General features: G+C 38.7%; 1 protein-coding gene across 1 annotated transcript in view; it reads right to left on the bottom strand.

Moving 5' to 3' along the window:
* Nucleotides 1–22,704, bottom strand: part of LOC126480691 (glucose transporter type 1) — a 321,263-nt gene extending 298,559 nt beyond the window's left edge. The window contains exons 1-2 of the mRNA XM_050103930.1: nucleotides 22,668–22,704; nucleotides 5,337–5,667 (exon numbers count right to left, since the gene is read on the bottom strand). Of these exons, the coding sequence (XP_049959887.1) occupies nucleotides 5,337–5,667; nucleotides 22,668–22,689 (353 nt within the window). The 5' untranslated portion in view covers nucleotides 22,690–22,704. The remainder of the gene's footprint in view (nucleotides 1–5,336; nucleotides 5,668–22,667) is intronic.
* Nucleotides 22,705–23,126: the final 422 nt, after the last annotated feature.

Genomic DNA, 23,126 nt, shown 5'->3' with positions numbered 1-23,126 from the left:
AAGCAACATAGCAGATATAGAAAACCACTATTAATGTGAAAAAAGATTATTATTATTATTATTATTTCTTTCTTTTCTCAGACGTTATGTCTGGTCAAAAATGGAAAGTGACGTGGACCTTGATCAAGCGTGACTTCCTTTTAACTGTACGGTATACGTTATATTGCATTTAGGAACTTTCGGGTAATTGAACATGTATCAATAATTACGGAGTTCTGTAGTTGTATATATAAGTTTGGATGTAGCTGTATTGCATTGACGTACTGGTGGATATTGTGTGGTATGACTCCTGTAGTTGATAGTATAATTGGTATAATGTCAACTTTATCCTGATGCCACATGTCCTTGACTTCCTCAGCCAGTTGGATGTATTTTTCAATTTTTTCTCCTGTTTTCTTTTGTACATTTGTTGTATTGGGTATGGATATTTCGATTAGTTGTGTTAATTTCTTCTTTTTATTGGTGAGTATGATGTCAGGTTTGTTATGTGGTGTTGTTTTATCTGTTATAATGGTTCTGTTCCAGTATAATTTGTATTCATCATTCTCCAGTACATTTTGTAGTGCATACTTGTATGTGGGACCGTGTTGTTTTATAAGTTTATGTTGTAAGACAAGCTGTTGATGTATTATTTTTGCTACATTGTCATGTCTTCTGGGGTATTCTGTATTTGCTAGTATTGTACACCCGCTTGTGATGTGATCTACTGTTTCTATTTGTTGTTTGCAAAGTCTGCATTTATCTGTTGTAGTATTGGGATCTTTAATAATATGCTTGCTGTAATATCTAATGTTTATTGTTTGATCCTGTATTGCAATCATGAATCCTTCCATCTCACTGTATATATTGCCTTTTCTTAGCCATGTGTTGGATGCGTCTTGATCGATGTGTGGCTGTGTTAGATGATAAGGGTGCTTGCCATGTAGTGTTTTCTTTTTCCAATTTACTTTCTTCGTATCTGTTTATGTTATGCGATCTAAAGGGTTGTAGAATTGGTTATGAAATTGCAGTGGTGTAGCCAATGTATTTATATGAGTGATTGCTTTGTGTACTTTGCTAGTTTCTGCTTGTTCTAGAAAGAATTTTCTTAAATTGTCTACCTGTCCATAATGTAGGTTTTTTATGTCGATAAACCCCCTTCCTCCTTCCTTTCTGCTTAATGTGAATCTTTCAGTTGCTGAATGTATGTGATGTATTCTATATTTGTGGCATTGTGATAGTGTAAGTGTATTGAGTGCTTCTAGGTCTATGTTACTCCATTTCACTACTCCAAATGAGTAGGTCAGTATTGGTATAGCATAAGTATTTATAGCTTTAGTCTTGTTTCTTGCTGTCAATTATGTTTTCAGTATTTTTGTTAGTCTTTGTCTATATTTTTCTTTTAGTTCTTCTTTAATATCTGTATTATCTATTCCTATGTTTTATCTGTATCCTAGATATTTATAGGCATCTGTTTTTTCCATCGCTTCTATGCAGTCGCTGTGGTTATCCAATATGTAATCTTCCTGTTTAGTGTGTTTTCCCTTGACTATGCTATTTTTCTTACATTTGTCTGTTCCAAAAGCCATATTTATATCATTGCTGAATACTTCTGTTATCTTTAGTAATTGGTTGAGTTGTTGATTTGTTGCTGCCAGTAGTTTTAGATCATCCATGTATAGCAAATGTGTTATTTTGTGTGGGTATGTTCCAGTAATATTGTATCCATAATTTGTATTATTTAGCATGTTGGATAGTAGGTTCAGAGCAAGGCAGAACCAGAAAGGACTTAATGAGTCTCCTTGGTATATTCCACACTTAATCTGTATTGGCTGTGATGTGATATTACTTGAATTTGTTTGGAAATTAAGTGTGGTTTTCCAATTTTTCATTACTATGTTTAGGAACTGTATCAATTTAGGATCTACTTTGTATACTTCCAATATTTGTAGTAACCATGAGTGGGGTACACTATCAAAAGCTTTTTGGTAATCAATGTATGCGTAGTGTAGCGACCTTTGTTTAGTTTTAGCTTGATATGTCACCTCTGCACCTATTATCAGTTGCTCTTTACATCCTCGCGCTCCTTTGCAACAGTCTTTTTGTTCTTCATTTATAATTTTGTTCTGTGTTGTATGTGTCATTAATTTCTGTGTAATGACTGAAGTTAATATTTTGTATATTGTTGGTAGGCAGGTTATGGGGCGATATTTAGCTGGGTTTGCTGTGTCTGCTTGATCTTTAGGTTTCAGATAAGTTATTCCATTTGTAAGTGTATCAGGGAATGTGTATGGGTCTGCAATGTAACTGTTAAATAATTTAGTTAGATGTGAATGTGTTGAGGTGAACTACTTTAGCCAGAAATTTGCTATTTTATCTTTTCCAGGGGCTTTCCAATTGTGAGTAGAATTAAAATTGCTTGGGTGACTTCATGTTGCAAAATTATCACTTCAGCCACTTGTGGTATCATCTTGTATGTATCTGTTTCTGCTTGTATCCACCGTGCATGCCTGTTATGTTGTACCGGGTTTGATCATATGTTGCTCCAGAAGTGTTCAATGTCTGTTACGTTTGGTGAATTGTCTATTTTAATGTGTGTGTGTTATCTACTGTCTGGTAAAATTTCTTTTGGTTTGTGTTGAATGTTTGGTTTTGTTTCCTTCTATTTTCATTTTTTTTTGTATCTCCTAAGTCGTTTGGCCAATGCTCGTAATTTCTGCTTCTTTTCATCAAATTGCTCTATCGCTTCTTATTGTGAGATTTTACCTAACCTTTTTCGTTTGTTTTTCTGACATTTCATTTCTTATAAATTGTGTTAGCTGTCCGATGTCTCTTCTCAGTTTTTCTATTCTGATCTGTAGCCTGTGTTGCCATGCTGGTTTTGTGGGTTTCTTCTGTGTGTTGGTTGGTTCTGATCTCTGCCTAGTGTGTATATTTAGTGTAGTGAGTGCTCCTATATAAACCAGTAGTTGTAACTCTTCCGTAGTTGTGTTTTCATTTATTTTGTTGTGTATGATTGTGTTGATAGTTTTTATTGTTGTTTCGACTTGTAGGTTATTTGGCGGTCTATGCAAGAATGGTCTAATGTCTGTATTTGTGTCTTTGTATTCTATATATGGCAGCTGAAATTTTTCTTGTATATCTAAGATGTGTGTCACTTCGTGTTCTATTTGTGCTTGTTCTGGTGGCTGTCTTAAGATTTCGTTTTCCTCTGATTGTTTAATTGATGCATGTTGTTCTTTGTTTGTTTGCTCTGGGATGTTTGAGTCCATTACTGTATTTTCTTCTTCTCCTGATTGCACATTATTTTGTTCCAGTATTTGTTGTACTACTTGTTTGATGTTTTCTAATTCTGACTGGGGTAGCCTGTTATTTTTGATTATTACACGGATCTGATCAGCTAGTCGTTGTTCTGTTACAAATTTTTAATTCTGGGTATCTGATAATAAATGTTGTGTATACTTGTGATCCGTATCCAGTTGTGTTGGTTCCTAGGTTTGTTGCTTGGTAATAACAGAACATGAGGTGTCGATTAACTTCATCTGACCATCTCATCCTCCGTCTTTGTTTTCCTTCTAGGGTGGTTGCAGGAAGCATATCCTGCAAAACACCTCTATTTGAATTTAAATCTTTTTCCAGTTGGCTAGCAGTGTCGTTACCATTGTGGGCGGGCATAGGGTTCAAACGTCGTCCCCGCCCACGACGGCGCTTGTCCGAGGTTTCTTTAGTTCTGTCCTGAACCAACTAATCACACTAAAAGGGGGGTTAGCCCTATTAGTGGTTTGTTGTTTTCATCGCCTTTATGACTGGCAGAACATACGGAGGCCTATTCTTTTCCCGGGCCTCCACGGGGTTTATTATTATTATTATTATTATTATTATTATTATTATTATTATTATTATTACTATCATTATCATTATTATCATTAAGCAGTAGTTGTCATATAAAACCAGGTAGCTGTATAAATCATGTAAGTATAGGCAACTCACTGTAAGAAATATGACACACAAGCAGTATAGCTAAACAATACTAATCTTATGGGAGACGCAGAATTGAAAAAATTGTGAGAGTGAGTGTCAGTTATAAAAATTAAATATTGTCTGTTGATCTTATGGTAATTGAAAATGAGACAGAATTGTTCATATTATAGAAATATTTACTCCTGTAGCACTGACACCCTGAACTGAACAGAACTTAAGCTTTAAAAAAACCTGTGGAGCTAACCAGGAATGGTAAGGTCTGGAGCCTTAAAGGAAATAATACTTGATCATAATAGTTTTATGTTCTTCAAATGTTTGTGTGAGACTGGAAGCAATAATACTGCACGTTTTATCGATCATGAGAGAAATTTCACAAAAGGGTCTAATTTTCTCTGTCTCATTAGTTTTAGGTTTTCGTGTTCCACTAACTACCAGTGAGTAATCCATGCCATAATACAATTATATAACATTTAATAGAAGATTACACTATCAAACACAGATGAGTATTGATACTGAAACTGTGATACAGGCTAAATTTAAATTCCATATTACTCATCAAATTCACTGCCCTTTTGTTTTTCAAAGTTCTCATGTTTTAAATTTATTACAAAATTTTAAGCCCCAAGTGATAATGTATGTCTCATTTATGCAAATTTATTCTTGTGTTCTAAATAAATCTCAAACACTGGCAAATTTGTAATTCTTATTCCTGACATAGTTGCAAATATAATTAGCATTTTAAGCAGGAGGTAAGAACTGATCACATGTCTGTTTTGTGTGTTCCTATAAACCTTCACATTATGTAATGAGAATTCTCAAAAGACTTTATATCCATGCAACAGAATGGTAAGTCAGCAATGCAAATTGAGCAAAACAAAAATACAGTATTCAGTTGAAGTTGCCTGATTTCTGTGTCAGTTCATTTAACTGCTACAGTTATAAAGTGGAACATCACACAAAATATGTAAAATAAAGCAATCATTCACTATCTCGTATGGAGGGGGCTACTGAACAGCTCATGCTAAGTTTCAAAATTTTAAGTTCATTGAGGTAAAAGTTGATAGACAACTGAAATCTATTTCCGAAAGTTATATACATTAGACCTAAATAAACTCACTAAGCAATCTAAATAGAAAGAACTAAGGACTCTTTCGCTTTTGTCACTTTCTTGAAGAATAGGAACTCTGTAGTATCACTACAAGTAGCAGTGCCGGCAGCAGAGCATATACTGAGATGAAGCCTACTTGTGCTGATGGCAAAGTGGTTAAGAGCTGTACTGTATTCAAAAGGAGCAGGGGCGGGAGGCAGGGCATGCGCAAAAAGAGCAAGCATTATAGAGGGGCAGGGATGCCCACCTGAGCTACGAGGTAACATACCTCATAAGCAACTCCCTGAGGGTGGCTTCGTCTTCTTCTTGTACCTCTTCCTTCGTCTCATCACTAACCTTCCTGCGGGCCGGCGGCGGGGCCGGGGCGGGGACCGGGTGGGGGTGCACGTGCCGGGCAGTCAACTCGAGCGTGGGGACGGCCGAGAAGAGCGCCGGATGGCCGTGGGCGTGACTGTGTGCATGCTCGTGCACTTGAGCTACTTCCTTGTATGCCCCCGAAATGCCTCCTCCTGCTCCTGCTCCTGCTCCTCTTGCTCCTTGCTGGACCACAGATTTTCTCATCGATTTAAGCCCTGGTCTCGTCTCACCCATCCTCCTGCCTGGGATTTTGTTGACAAATTGGGACAAGGGTTGAGGTAGGGAAGGGAGAAAACCCGACAACATATTTTAAAGGCTGCGATATGTATGTCAAAGTAAATTGTCAGTTGCCGCTGTGGCTGTGCCGGTTCGGTCCTCTGCTTAGTGGGAGGAAAAAGGTGCATTACAGACACAAAAAAGGAAATGTATTAAAAGAACACTGAAAATGTGTAACGTTATACTTGCAGGAGTAACCTGTATTAAAATGTTAGAAGGGGGAAGCCATCAGACTTCTGTCGTGTCAGAATTCGTTTCAAGTAAGATAGCTACGGTAACAATTAATTTCAGCTAAATATTTTCAGAATTTGGTGATAGAATATAACAAACAATTCACATTACAAATCCTCAGTTTTGATTAAAAAAGAATGGAAATTTAATTCATGTCATATACTTCTTTCAAGTCACTGTTTCTGAGCTCAGTACTAGAAACGAATTCTGTGACAATGCTGGAACATTTCTTCTTCAGTTTGTTACATTTTATGAACATGAGTTGCAGCAGCGAACCAGTCCTCAAAAAATGTATAAAACACTTGTGGTTTATTTCTAAAAAAGAAAAAAGCTACATCCAAAATGTACTGTACAGTTTCACATTAACATTGATACAAGATATGAATCTTAGGAAGAATAAACAAATGAAGCCACAAACATTTCCTCATCATACGGAAGTGACTGTATAAATGGTAGATAAAGAGTGGTGCTAAAAGATTTTTCCCTTTTCAACTGATGTGCACATTACTTCACTAAAACACAATCACAAGTTTCATTACAAAGAAATAACAAGGCATAAATTGTAGATAACTGGTCTTGCGTGTGTGTGAGTGGCGAGGGCGGGGGGGGGGGGGGGGGGGGGTCTTATTTGGGCATGATTTAGTAATAATTCACTGGAATTCACAAAGGCAATACTGCACCAGAAAGTCAAATCTTTACAGCTAAAGACATCTAATATGAAAAATGGGTGTTTGGTCATAAGACAGACAGGGAATGTCACACCAACAGGTCTTAGCTAGTACCCTGTGTCAACTAAAATCCATACACTCATCAATGGTGTTTGCACATTAAGCACTGTACTAACAAACAAAATTAAGTTAAAGAGTGGCTACATCATCACAGCATTAATCATAACCACTGTCTGAGGGACAATTGATTTTTATGAGCATTTCTTTTGACATGAGCTCACTAGAAGAGTTCCATACAAAGCCCACAGGTCTTCTATGGATCTTCTATGTTCCCTCTATTACTGTCACGTACTAAGTGTTCTCAAGAATCTACCATACATCATTTTGTTATTTACCTCCTTCATGGGTGAATAAAATATTTTTACAATTCTTCCAATGAATCACAGTCTGGAATCCACCTTACGTACAACTAATTGTACGTGGTTGCTCCACTTCAAACAGGCACAGTTGCACACTCACACTCATAGATATATATATCTGTTGTGGTATTTCCCACTCACTGATCAATGGTAATGTAACACAAAAGTAATCGTTCTTTACACCTATTTGTGTGCGACAGATTGGTTTCATTTATGAAGAAAGTCAACTATTAGTTCTGGCATCAAGTTCTCAAATGTTACAGCTTTCTTCTATACAACAGCATCACTACAGACAGCATCACTGTGCACAGCATCCTGGTCAGCAATGTAAGTTCTGTGACACTGTCTACGTGATGGTGTGATATATATAGTGAATTTGTAAGACAAGCAAATTATAGCATTTTATGCCGAAACTCATAATAAACCCTAAACGTGAACAATGCGAGATACAATTAAGATAGGCTATCCCAAATAGATCCAAAACAAGTAAATATACCAAGGTTTGTCAGTCACTAAGTCACAGTAGATGATGGTAGCAGTTTTTTTTAATGTTTTTAGCAGCTGGGTTATGACAAACACCTTTTTTTCCTAATGCAACCACATACTTTTTTCCGTGACTGAAAAATTCAAATGGGACTTCAGTGACATAACAGGTGAAACTTAATCAAATAGTAACAACATAACAGCCGCACACACACTACTGTCCTGCAATCAGGAGAAGAGGTTCCACCAAAGTCTGACATATCATATGAAGTGTACAATTCAGGCTATTGCAAAGTATACAATGGTTGAAGAAGTGGTTATTGTTTTGAATAATGACAAATGTCACCAAATTGTTGATGCAGTGGTGTGGTTGTATACTGAAAGGTATCCTGATGGTGCCAAGACCTTATAACTGTCTTTGCAAACAGCATAAATAATTTCAAGAATGGGGAAGTCTGAACAACAAAACATGACAGCAAAAAAGAATAGCAACTGATAGGAGAAACACAACTGACATTTTAACAATCCATGTGACACTATGAGGCAACTTTAATATGCCAGTACGATCAGCTAAAAAGAGTATTCTGTTAATTCTATATTCTAAAACATTTCACCCTTTCTGCATTTCATTCCATAAAGAATATCATGGCAATGACTCTCCAAATCAGTTTCAGCTCTCTGAATGTTGTCTGCAACAACTGCAAAGTAATGCAGCATTTCTAGCAAGATACAAGATACCGATTGCGGATAAAGCATTTTTTTTGCAAACTGTAATATGCAATACTGGTCAGCTGAAAACCCAAAGCAGCTGAGAGAAGTGGACAAACAATGGCCATGGTATATTAGTGCATGGTTTTGGTTTTCCAGGAACTGCATCAGTAGCCCCTGTTTTGTTTGTAGGACTTAAATAGCCATAAGTAGCTACAGTTGCAAACAGACACAATCCACAGTTATTGAACATAAAGCAATTGATGTGGTACTAATGCGATGGATGTCCTGCCCATTCCACACAGTGATAACAGATTTTAATAACAGAACATTGGGAGGGCACTGAAGCAGCCATTCGGCAAATACACAATGGCCTGCAAGTCTACCAGATTTCGCAACTCTGGGTTAGGGAGAACATAAAAAAGAGGTCAACAAAGGAAAACACACACTCACAAAGACATGAAATGTCATGTATCATGAGCCTGTGTTCTTTTGATGGTGCTTAATGTGATGCATGGGATGGTTTCCTGAAAAATTGTTTATTTCCATACTTGTACTTACTAGGAACCAGAGACAGTCTTGCAGAAATCTAATTTTCCAAGTGGGATTATTATTTACTTGTGCAGCTCATCTCATCGTAAAAAAATATCTATTTGCCCATATTGTTTCTAATTTTGAAAATGAAGTAAATAAGTATATTTACTACACAGAAAATGTTTTGTCACTTATAAGTCCCAGAAATTTTCCTATTTTATCTTTTGTTTTGAGTATCCTGAGATCAAATACAAATTCTCCTATTTTCTTTTTATTAATGCACAACTAATTGGTTTGACACTTAGGGCTATTAGAGCCACTGTTTGACCTGCACCACCTTATATATTCTTTTGTGCAATTGCTTGCATTTTGTCAACAGTTTGTAATACATGTCACACGACATGGAAAAATTGTTAATATAACCAATATACACTATGTGATCAAAAGTATCCGGATACCTTGCAGAAAATGACTTAGAAGTTCATGGCACCCTCCATGATCAGTAATTCTGGGATTCAATATGGTGTTGGCCCACCTTTAGCCTTGATGACAGCTTCCACTCTCGCAGCCATATGTTCAATCAGGTGCTGGAAGGTTTCTTGGGGAATGGCAGCCCATTCTTCGCGGAGTGCTGCACTGAGGAGAGGTATTGATGTCGGTCAGTGAGGCCTCACACGAAGTCAGCGTTCCAAAACATCCCAAAGTTGTTCTATAGGATTGAGGTCAGCACTTTGTGCAGGCCAGTCCACTACAGGGATGTCATTGTCGTGTAACCACTCTGCCACAGGCCGTGCATTTTGAACAGGTGGTCGATCGTGTTTAAAGATTCGATCCCCATGCCCGAATTGCTCTTCAACAGTGGGAAGTAAGAAGGTGCTTAAAACACCAGTGTAGGCCTGTGCTGTGATAGTGTCATGCAAAACATCATGGGGTGCAAGCCCCAACCCCCAATGAAAAAGACATGACCACACTGTAACACCCCCACCTCCGGATTTTACTGTTGGCACTACACAAGCTGGCAGATGACGTTCACCGGGTATTCGCCGTACCCACATTCTACCATCGGAACGCCACATTGTGTACCGTGATTCATCACTTGACATAATGTTTTTCCACTGTTCAGTAGTCCAATGTTTATGCTTCTTACACCAAGCAAAACATCATTTTGCATTTACTGGCATGATGTGTGGCTTATGAGCAGCTGCTCGACTGTGAATTCGAGGTTCTCTCACTTCCCGCTGAACTGTCATAGTACTTGCAGTGGATCCTGATGCAGTTTGGAATTCCAGTGTGATGGTCTGGATAGATGTCTGCCTATTGCACATTATTATCCTCTTCAACTGTAGGTGACAGCACCATGCACCTAATATGAAAAACATGTTTTTTAAGGGTGTCTGGATACATTTGATCACATAGTGTACATGGAAGGTCCAAAAATAGAACATCAACGAACTCCTCTTATTATCTTGAATATTTCCAATCTCTACTTCTAGCCTACTGCTCGACACAGGGTTCTGTGTGACTTTTCTGCAGCTCTCCCCATTTCCCTAAATCTTACCAGTCCATTTCTTTCATTCCTCTCACTTCCCTTCAACTCTTCTTCTAGAAGGAGCCACTGGCTTCAAAAGCTTGCGCAATTCCTTAACTTTTATGTATGTTTTCTCTTGCCCCACTTGGTGAATAGATTTGTTATCTATTCAATTATATTATACTTTAAGAAATTTATTATTTTTGTTGATGTAAGTTTGTTTATAAATTCATAATCATCATTTACAGTGATTTTTTAACAATCTTTCACACATCATCTCTGTTGTACAAGAACAAGCAGAGTTTCCACATTCAAGATACAAGTGAAACTAACAGTGTACAAAATTTTCGTGGCTACTAGACACAACTTTCTTTACTAGAAATGATCATTTCTCCTTCATTAACGTTTCAGACTGTGGCACAATTATTTTTGGCATTTAAAATATGTTTACTTTTTACTTTGTACTTAGCAACTTCAATCTCACATTTCAGCTAGAATTTCCTGAAAGTTATGTACATTCCTTGATCAAATTTTATGGTATTTATCAGTAAGAATAATTAATAATAACCATGCTTCTTTAGTTGTCGAGTGTACCATTTTTGGTAAGGTGTGTAATATTAGTATACCTTTTGGTGGCACTGGATGCGTGTGATATGAGTCTGTTGCCAACTAAGAAAGGAAAAAAACATTCCATTATATGATGGAGGCTTTCAGGGCTCACATTTTGAATCCCTGGCCTTTTCTTTTGTTAATGGGCCTTAAACCACAGCCGAATGCCCAAATGAAGAAAATTACCAAGGATCATCAATATTACTTTATCATTATTAAGTGTACCACAGCAATCCAATACTTTTAACTGGGTTATCATCTACCTGATGTTAGCCTCAGTCTGAATTATGTTTTTCTCTAGTCTTTCTGCAATACTGGAATTGCATTCTCTATTTTAGGTCTTAGTTCTATATGATCAGCTATTTAAAAATCAATAACATCACATTCTTCAGTCACTGTGTACTTAAGTGTAGTTGCCTGGTACTTAACTAACCATTTATTGGTATGACTAAAGTCCAATAACTACGAATATATCATGCGACTCATTTTTTCTCTCTCTGCACTCTTACCTTCATTAATGCTGCCCACAAATTTTATGCTGTTTATATTTAAAATGCAATATTAAGTTTTTTTTCTATAAATATTCTCTTAGTAGAGAATACACTGTAAGGAGGCCTGAAGGTTATATATGTAAATGTATATGATAGCAATCGAATACAATTGTTTCAATAAAAAACTGGTTATGGGATCACAAGATGATATTTCCTTTGTGGCCACTAGTTTGAAGTCATCACAATTTTGAATACAAAATCACAAACACAATCTTCACATCATTTATACGAAATTATTCGAAAACTGAGGTGTATAGTTGACAAAATGATAACAAATATAGTGAAGTATATAAATTCATGGCAATGAGTCTCTGAAAATTGTGATTAGGGTTACATTTGACTGGGACAGTGAATACTAGTCATTACTGCATATCATCATTCAGTCGTAATATGAGCACAGTGAAAGGAAGAAATTAGGATATATTTCTGTTGTATCTCACATAAGAAGATGGTAGTGTCCACAAAAAACACTCAGGATGAGCGTGGAGTAACACTGTGTGTGGCATGTGTAAAAAACATGGGGTGCAACCTCACTAGTGAGCAGAATGTCCGTATGCATGGTCAGGGACAAACACGGAAACTGTAAGAGCATGACAGTGTGAAGAATTTAACACTTATGCAACGTGAGCATACATAGTAAGTGAGATCTGGGCTCACAATAGCAAGCAACTCATTGAGTCCACATGGTTCAACAAAGAAAGCTGCGGCTCCAGAAGCACTGCTGAATGTATGCAACACTTATGCTGTGTACGATGGAGTTACGGATCACCTCAAATGAGGGACACGATACAGAAAAGTCCTACAGTAATCTATGTACAGTTACTATACATGAAGAAATCTAAATTTCAAATGAGACAGAGAGAACTGTGTCAACGAACGAGCTTTTTTATATTACAGTTCTTAACAAATGCAAATAAATACTCAGTCAATAAAGTGAAAATACCTCCTCTAGACAGACAAGAACTCCATGAAATTATTTTGTCTACTCACATGAGAGACTTGGGCAGGAAATGCAGGGGAGGTATAATCAGACTGTTAACTGGAAAGCAAGCTACACTCATGGAGAGAAAAGTTGTCTTTCCTGGAAGAATGCTACAGCTGCCATACACGAAGACTAAGAATAAATTTTCCTTGTGGCAATCAAGTACAGTGTGCAGAGATTTACACTAAGTCTGTCCATATGCATTTCTTGTGTTAGTACTATTAGTAATTCATATTTGTAATCCATGTAGCGTTCAAGCACTTTGCAGAAAATGAAACCCCTAGGCATGTCTGCACTCGGCTTCACCAATTATTCTCAAGTCAAGCTGCGAAAGGATCAGTATAACGTTTTGCCACACCCTGCAGTTGCTCTTTTTGATGTAGTGCAGTAGACAGAATGAGGAACTGCTGGCTCACTCTACATTTTGCAGACCTATGAAGGAGGAAACTGCAAGATGACAATCCAGTAAACTACCTTCCCTTGTCCTTCTACCCTCAACCCCTAGCTTTTCACATCATTAAATTCCCACAGCACAGATTATCTCTTAATACAGTTCTGCAGCACCAATATGCAGTCTAGTCACATTAATGCGACCACCACCTATGTTCAATGTCAACATGTGATAACCACCCACTGATGGCAGGTCACAGAGGAGGGTATATAGAATGTATTGGAGGGATGTCTGAAACAGAGCAGATATTGTCATAACACAGAAACAAAGTGATTTATCTGATGTCCAAAAGGGCATGATTCATGGCTTTTGCTGCAAGGGTGGAAGCATTTCTGAAATGGCTGCATTTGTAAACTGCTGCCATGGTTAAAGTACACCATGTTTGGCAAAATGGCACTATCCAAAACTTGCTCTGAAGCAACTGTGGTGCACCATAGGCCATAGATGACACAGGTTAACGGTGGCTATGGAGATATGTACGAGCAGACTGAAGTGCAACTGCTGAGAAACTGACCACCCAAATGAACCAAGGGGCTACCAACGGTGTTACCTCAATGATCGTTAAGTGATCATTGCTGCAGCATACACCTGGTTGATCCACTTATGCCATCTGCTGTTCACCAGGGACGAAGGTTGAGACTTGCACACTAATATTGCAAATGCATGTCCACTGAGTGGTAAAAGGTGGCCTTTTCAGATGAATGACATTTTATGCTCCATAGAACAAATGGCCATTGGCATGCAAGGCACGAAATGTCTGAAAGCAGACATCCTGCAACAATTGTCGGAAGGGTCTGGGCCAGAGGAGGGAGTGTTATACTCTGGAGAACATTTCTGTCATTCTAGATGGCACAATGGATCAATACAGGTACACATCTATCCTTCAAGACAATGCCCACTCCCACATGGAGTTTGTTTTATCCTCGGCACGATGGGAACTACCAGCGGAACAATGCAATGTGTCACGCAATTCACAGTGCATGTGTGTGGTCTGAAGAGCACCAGTACAAGTTTACCATACTCCCCTGACCATGGAACGTTCTGGATTTAAACCCACTCATGAAAAATATGTGAGACAACCTCGATCAGGCTGTTCGCACCATGGATCCTCAACTGAGAAACCTAGTGCAGCTGACCACTGCAGTGGAGTCAACACGGCTCCAAATCTCTGCTGATATCTACCAGAACCTCACTGACTGTGCTCATGCACATCATGCAGTGGTTTGTGCTGCAAAAAGGGGTTTTTCAGGCTTTTGACAGCAGGTCACAGTAATGTGACTGGACGGCATGTGATAAAAACATTTAATATTTGTTCTTCTAATAATTTCCGGGTATGCAGCCGGATCCCGTCGACATTCTGCCACGATATTTCGGCCCAGAGACGTCCGGCCATCATCAGGTGAGTACACAACTACTGAAGAGCCCAGGTGCAGTCGCAGTATTTATGCCGAATCTCGCGCATGTGAAATGTACTGGCATCCTACAGCGCATGCGTCAGGTGTTGACATGCGCAGCATAGCCGAGTTGTACGTGCTGCCCTCGGTGGTGGAAATAAAGGAAATTGGAATCCTGTTATTAAAATTATACAATCACAGCGGAATCGACAGTGTCATTCGATACTCAATGACTAGATGAACCTTTATTTCCACCACCGAGGGCAGCACGTACAACTCGGCTATGCTGCGCATGTCAACACCTGACGCATGCGCTGTAGGATGCCAGTACATTTCACATGCGCGAGATTCGGCATAAATACCGCGACTGCACCTGGGCTCTTCAGTAGTTGTGTACTCACCTGATGATGGCCGGACGTCTCTGGGCCGAAATATCGTGGCAGAATGTCGACGGGATCCGGCTGCATACCCGGAAATTATTAGAAGAAGAAATACGCCGGGAAAATTTCAGAAGTCACATTTAATATTTGTTCTTCACCCATTTTATTTAGCAATCTACATTAATTTTATACTGTTAAAACAGTATTTTTAATAACATGCAATTTTTTTCATCCACTGCAGCCTGGAAACTATTAGTCGGAGAGAAAAAAATGAAGAGGACCTTTCTTTTTTAGAGGAAATTTAATGTAGTTTAATTTTGTGCAAGGAACTATTTCACCTGAAGTTTTTGAGTAATTCAAGAGAAACAAAGTGTCCTCTAAGTGACTCAGATGGAGAGAGCGTCTGCCATGTAAGCAGGAGATCCCAGGTTCGAGTCCCAGTAGGGGCACACATTTTCAGCTGTCCCCATTGAGGTATATCAACAACAACCTGTTGGCAGCTGAGGGTTTCGATTAATTATCATTTTTACATATATGAGATCTCATATAGCACACTTTCAGTTGTATGTTTGTCACTTGTTTATTATTATCTGTGAACCTATTCTTTGACTCTTTTGTGCACATCCATGTAATAGCAATTCATACTTATAACTCATTATCTGCATTAAAAGATTATTTGTTTGGCCACTTGCAGCCAAGTCACAAATTACATGGACAAGAATTATATTTTATAGGGTAATCTACAAGCAGCCAATAAACACATTATTAAATAACTAATAACTATTCAGCCTTGCTGTGGTAAATAAACAGAGACAAACTTCCTGGCAGGTTAAAACTGAGTACCAGATGTGGAAGCTCCACTGGAAAAACATGGCTAACAAAAGTGGAGTGCCTGTGAGTCCCACAATAGCAAAGAGTTTTAATTTGTCAAGGAGATCCACAGTAATACACACTTCAGTGGAAAGCAAAACATTCATTCTGTAATTGGAGACTGTCATGGGAAATCTACACCTACACCTACATCCACATCTATATTCTCCAAACCACCATGAGGTGCACGACAGAGGGTACATCTCATTATACCAGTTATTTGTGTTTCTTCTTGTTCCATTCACATATGGAGTGTGGGAAAAATGAATTTATGAATGCCTCAGTGCATGCAGTAATTATTCTAATCTAATTCTCATGGTCCCTTTGTGAGCAGTATGTAGGGGATTGTAGCATATCCCTGGAGCCACCATTTAAAGCTGGTTCTTGAAACTTTATTAACAGACTTTCTCAGGATTGTTTACGTCTTTCTTCAACAGTCTTTCACCTCAGTTCTTCATGTATCTCTGTGACTGCCTCCCACCAATTAACAAACCGGTGAACATTCATGCTGTCCTTCTCTATACACATTCAATATTCCCCCCTTAGTCCTATTTGGCACAAGTCTCGTGTATTAACAACATTCTAGGATGGGCCACACAAGTGATTTGTAAGCAATCTCCTTTATGGACTAATTGCACCTCCCCAGTATTACACTAAAAAATGAAGTTTACCACTTCCTTTACCCATGACTGAATCTATGTAACTATTCTATTTCATATCCCTATGGAGAATTAAACCCATGATTCCAACAGTGACTCACTGATATAGGAGACAATGACTTTCATTTTGTGAAGTACACAGTTTTACATTTCTGAATATTTAGAACAAGTTACCAGTCTCTGCACTACTTTGAAATCTCATTAAGATCTGACTGAATATTTATGCAGCTTCTCTGAGATAGTACTTCGTTACAGATAGATGCATCATCTGCAAAAAGCCTGATGTTATTGTTAATATTGTCGGCAAGATCATTAATACAAAACATGAGCAGCAGGAGTCCCAACACATTTCCCTGGAGTACACTCTAAGTTACTTCTATGTCTGACAATGACTCTCCATTCAAGATAACATGCTGGTCCTCTCTACCAGAAATTCCTCAATCCAGTCACAAATTTCACTTGATACCTCATATGAGCAAACTTTTGACAACAAGCATAGATGCAGTCCCGAGTCAAATGCTCTTTCAAAATCCAGAAATACTGCATTTGCCTTGATCCGAAGCTTTCAGTACGTCATGTCAGAAATGTGCAAGTTGGGATTCACATGACTGATGTTTTCAGAACCTGTACTAGTTGGCATTGAGGATGTCATTATGTTCAAGATACCTCATTATATTCGAGCTCAGAACATGTTCTAAGATTCTACAACAAATTCATGTCTGGGATATTGGGTGATAGTTTTGTGGATCACTTCTACTACCCTTCTTATAGACAGGTGTGACTTGGTGACTTATGTTTTTTTCCAAGAACTTGGCACAGTTTTTTCTAAAAGGAATCTATGATAGATTATAGTTAGAAGGTGGGCAAAGTCGGCCACAAATTCAGTATAGAATCTGACAGATTCCATCGGGCCCTGGGGCTTTGTTCAATTTTAATAATTTCAGCTCTTTCTCAACACCACTAACACTAATACTTATTTCATTCATCTTTCCAGTAGTATGAGGAATAAATTGGGGCAGTTCTCCTGGGTTGTCCTTTGTAAAGGAACATTTGACAATGGTGTTAAGCATTTCAGCTTTTGCTCTGCTACCCTCCATTTCAGTTCCTGTGTCATTCACTATGGGCTGGACACAAACTTTAGTGGCACTAATAGCCTTTACACGCAACCAGAATTTCTTTGGGTTCTGTGAAAGATCATTTGACAATATTCTGCTATGGTAGTCACTGAAGACATCACTTTTTGCTCTCTTGACAACCAAATGCATTTTGATCATCATCTCTCTATCTATAGCCCTATGATATTTGTTTCACACTTCTTATGCAGTGATCTCTGTTTCCTTAGAAGTTTCTTTACAGTGATTATATAACATGGAAGTTCCCTCCCATTATGGAGTGTTCTACTGAGTACATAACTATCTAGCACATGGTCAATTATTCTTTTAAACTTGAGCCATACTTCCTCTACATGCTTCTGCCCTGTGCTGAAAGTTTCAAGTTCCTCATTGAGATATGGCACTACTGATTTTTTTATCTAGTTTTCTGAACATATATATCTTTCTGCTTGCTTTAGTTATTCTTTATACTTTGGTAATCATTATTCCCACAACCGCATCACTGATACCAGTTTCAATCTGGAGACATTCAAAGTGGTCAGGTCTCTTTGTTGCCATTAGTTCCAATTTATTTCCACCATGAATGGGGTTCCTAACCATCTATTGTAGGTAGTTTTCAGAGAAGGCAGTTAGTACTGTTTCACAGGATGTCTTATGTCCACCACTAACAAAGCTGTAATTTTCCCAGTTAACTGTTGGATGATTAAAGCATCCACCAATGATTACAGTATGACTTGGGAACTCAAGTACAAGTGATCTGAGATTTTCTTTAAAATTTTCAGTTACATCAGGAGATGAGTCAGGTGGGTGACAGAAGGATACAAGTATTACATTATGCCCATCCCGATACTGAGTCTTGCCTAAGCAATATCACACGCAGCTTAATTTCTATCTCAGTGGATTTGAGTTTCTTGTCTACTGTGACAAATACACCACCTCTATTTCCCATTTGCCTATTCTTTTGATATAAACTTTATTTTTTTCCAAAAATCCCACTCCTCTATCATTTCAGGATTCAACCAGCTTTCTGTATCTAGTATCATGTTAACTTCACTGCTTTCTGGGAGCAGTTCTAACTCCAGCACTTTGTTGTGAACGCTTTCAGCAGTTAACCACTAGGTTAGGATTTTAACACACTCACCAGTGGGAGTCATTTCTCTTGAACTTACACCAATACCTCAGGGTTTCCTACAGCTATTGTTATCTGGATTGGATGCAGAGCTGCCTAATCCAAAAAACCTTTACATGCATGCCACACACAGTCAGCTACCTGGGTAGCAGCCTCTGATGGGTGGTGCACACCTGACCCATTTAGGGCACCGAACAGTTCTCAACCCTATGGCCAAACTCCAAGAAGTTGCAGCCTAGCTTGTCACAGAACCTTCAAAGTCTCTCATTCAGTCCTTCCACCCGACGCAGGAAAAAAGGAGCATGATCAGTTCTAGGAACAATGCTGCAAATTGTGAGCTTCATTGAAACTCCACATGCGCAGCTGGTCTTCAATCTTCTCTGCCAGATGTTGGAATGACCCAAGTATGACCTCTGAGCCCAGACAACAGGCACGAATTGTTCCAATGTGTGCCTCAGTCTTCAGCTGGGATAATGTTTGAACAATTGCTAACAGTTCAGCAGGACGTCTTTTGACAATGCTGCTTGATCCTGTGGCTATACCCTCTGACAAAGAGACCGCATCTGCTTAAAGAGAGATTCAGTGCAACATACTTCTAAGAGACAAGCTCTCACTAAAACTGACAAGTTTTTGTTTGTATGTGGCTGTGTGGTAAATCCCACTAACAGCGTAATCTGTCTTTTGGTGGAGGTTCTGATAATCCTTATTTATCATTAAAAGCATATTGAGAATTACGTTGAGAAAGTTGAACAATCACTTTGGCACTTCTGTTGGTGGAACTCTCGTTTTGTTCTGTACATAATAAGACATATTTCTGGAATGGAAAGTCTCCAGTATGTGTGTGTAGCTACAGCAAAACTCTGCAATCAACTGGAATGTGTGGCAGAGGGTACTTCCCATGTACCAATTAGAGCTTTATCCCATTCCATCCATGTATCGAGTGCAGGAAGAATGATTACTTCAATGCCTCTATGCGTGCTGTAATTAGTCCAACAACCTAATCTTATCTTCATGGTCACTATGGGAGTGGTAAGTAGAAGATGGTTGCATTTCCCTAAATTCATCACAAAGTTGGTTCTAAAAACTTTAAAAGATAGGCAAAACTAACTTCAAGAGTCTGCAAGTTCAGTTTTTTCAGTATCTGTGTGATGGTCTCCCATGATTCAAGCAAACCTGTGACAATTTGTGCTCCCCCATCTTTGAGTATGTTAAATACACCGTGTTCATCTTTTTGGTACAGGCCCTACATGCTTACGCAACATGGATAGGTCTCACACATTTTGTATGCAACTGTAGACTGAATGCTTTTTCCCCAGTATTCCACCAGTACTGTAACTGTAGACTGAATGCTTTTTCCCCAGTATTCCACCAGTCAACCACAGTCTGCCACCAGATTTACCAAGCCTACATGATTGTTCTATTTTATATCACTGTTGTAAAAGTTGAAGGATTCCATCTGTGATTTATTTTTATTGCAGTCATAGGATGTTATGATTTTTGGTTTTCTGAAATGCAAAATTTTACATTCCTGAACATTTAAAGCACATATTACTAACTGTTTGCAGGAATGTATTTATCTAGCGGAAGGTGAGCAATTCATTATTTGTGATGTACTCACCAAGCAGTATCGATATTCTGAAATGAGGCTCCTTATGGCATATGGCAACTGCATGATTTTTTTTTTTTTTTTACTTGGGAAAGATTCAGATATGCTTTGAACAGCCCCTCTAAAATCTTACGTATGCAAACATCTTAATACTTTTTTGTTTATTAGGTAATATTAATGTTTATTGTCTGCACCAGCAGAAATGATGTTTACTTTGTTTTGGTACCTAATTGCGTGCTTAAAGATGGCTCTTCATCTTGTCGCACTAACTCATGAAAACTTTTTAAGTGTTTCAATTTTGGTTTACAAATGACACAATGTCTTGTGAATCTATCAAAAGATATTACCAGCTACAAACACTGCAGGTTGGAATGTCAACAATAACAGGAAAAGGATAGGTTACCACTCACCATGAAGATGAAATGTCGAGTTGCTGACAGAAACAACAAAAAGACAGTTACACATTTAGCTTTCAGACAACGCATTCTTCAGAGAAGGAACACACACACACACACACACACACACACACACACACACACACACACACACACACACACACAGTCACCATATCTCTCGCAACTTGTTAGGGCCTACATATGACCACCACACATAAGGAGCTGTGCTGTACTTCTGGGTTCCTCACTTAGAACTGGTTCTTGAAACTGTGTAAGGAGATTTTTGTGGGATGGTTAGCCTCTGTCTTAAAATTTCTGCCAGTTCATTTTTCTCAACATAATGCTCTTCTGAGAGTCAAACAAACCTGAGAACATTTGTGCAGCACTTCTTTGTAGATATTTTGCATCCGTTGTTAGTTCTATTTGGTACATGTCCAATATCCTTGAGCAACATTACATTTTCCACATTGAAGATATTACGTAAACATTTAAGCTGCATAACATCAGTAGGAATTCATGCAATGAATGGTTCTATGTGGTCGTTCATGCTAAAATTTCAGCAATAACAGATAAAATGTCCAACAATAACGCCTATCCCCCTCCTTTGACCTCGCTTTTTGAAGAATAAGTACTTGTCATTGTGGAAAGCCACCCTCCCATTTTCTTCATACGGATCCTGTTGTCAGCATTAGAGACTGCCACAAGTGAGTCTCTTGTGAAGTAATAGAACTTGCCACTTCTCACTTAAACTACATGTTTGGTCGGAGATAGAGAGAGAGAGGGGGGAGAGAGGGGGGGGGGGGGGGGGGAGAGAGAGAGAGAGAGAGAGAGAGAGAGAGAGAGAGAGAGAGAGAGAGAGAGAGAGATGTGGGAGATGGAGGCTGACACTCTAACTATTGCTAAATAAAGATCAACCTTTTAAGCTTTAACCCTAACTTGAACTTAGACAGCTGTAGGAGATAATATCACATTTATTACAGTTTTTGAGTGAGCTAACATCCAGCATCTTATCTGAGTGGAACTCCAGGGCATAAAAAAAGAAAACTGACAGCCATCCAGATAAGCATTATCTTCATATTTCACAGAAGACAAGCGTGTAGTCTGATATTTGATGCATCAGAAAGATTGTAGTTACTATCATAAAGCAACACGATGCAAATAAATTGAAATACAAAGAATCAAAATACTGGTATCACTGATTAAGAGTCATCAGATTGCTTTTAACTGTTGTTTCTTATGTTAGTTTTAATTTTGTTTCGTTGTTATACACCCAGCAACGAGTGGCAAAGTGGCAATCGAGGACAGCGCCCCCCCCCCCCTCCCCCCCCCTCGCAAATTGAACTCTCATTGTGCTCCGCCAGATAGGCGGACTTTCAGTATTAGTCTGAAGAAAGCTATAACATGTAATAGATAGTGAGGAGTAGCAAGTGTATCCAGGGCCTTTGTTGTGAAACTTCAAAACTGTTTCGTCATTCATTGTGAAACTAACACCACCGCCGCCACTCGCACGCCCTTCCAATACCTTTATCTCTTTTCTTCTTCTTCGTCTTAGCCGTCGTCTTCTTCTAGCTGAGGTCCTGCGTACACACTTTAAGATCAACATGATCAAAAATCTGTTCGTGGAATATTTCATTTAACTCTGGGTCAATGGAAAACAGTTTCACAAATCAAGAAAAACAATACCGTACCGTACGTTGTCTATATCACCGATACTTATTTTTATGTGCCCGACTAATAAACGAACACAATCTGGTCTGCTGCTACAATTACTACAAGAATATTTGATGGTCAAAATAAAATACAAAGCAGTTTGTAAATATCGTCCGAAACACCAGAGGAAAGATTCGCCTATCTTAGAACTGACATGCGGAGTGGTCCGTTTGATCTTTTCAGTCTCATGATACGCATTAGCATTTATAACAAAGGCAGAAAGGTTAGCACAAATTTTAATTCGATGTTGGTAACGATAGTAAAGCTATCACAAATCCAAGAAAACACACACACACACACACACACACACACACACACACACACAGAGAGAGAGAGAGAGAGAGAGAGAGAGAGAGAGAGAGTACTAGTTATGCCCGTTTCACGGTGACTGGTGAACATTCCTGGATCACTTGAGTCAGACACCGCAGGTATTGCCAACTGATTAGTTAGTGAAATGGATTCATACAGGGGTAGCAACTAAATTTCCCTAGCCTTTTACGGTCCGAAAAATAAGGTATTAAATTTGAACAAGGAACATACAACTTACCAATTTTGTTTTTCTCATCCATGCTCTTCTCATTGAAATCAGGTACAAACTTCGTTATAGTTTCTCGCCACGCATCGTTTTCATCACTTTGTTGCTACAGTCATCGTTTTTCACATCCTAAATAGCAGGACGACTTTCTACTTCACTTCCAAAATCTTCCGTGTTAATCAAATCTAACCTCGTGGCTACAATGCGTGCAGTGTAACGTACAATGAATGTTTCGCGTCACTGGCTCAGAAATGACTTCTTGCCGGATGGCAAATCTACAGCGCTGTCATTCGTGTTCCAGTGTGAACACTCCAATTCAAACTAATGCATGTCTGGCGGTGACAGCTGCAAACACAGTAACCGTGTCCGTCACATGTGGCGAGGGTGAGTCACTGCTGGGTCACAGTGGCTCGGTGAGGCAGTTTAGTGTCCCGGTGTGGATACTCCAGTTCAGACGACTATCGGTGACCG

Source organism: Schistocerca serialis, chromosome 5 (genome assembly GCF_023864345.2).
Source record: "Schistocerca serialis cubense isolate TAMUIC-IGC-003099 chromosome 5, iqSchSeri2.2, whole genome shotgun sequence".
Taxonomy (NCBI): domain Eukaryota; kingdom Metazoa; phylum Arthropoda; class Insecta; order Orthoptera; family Acrididae; genus Schistocerca; species Schistocerca serialis.
This window is presented reverse-complemented; position numbering and strand designations above follow the sequence as displayed.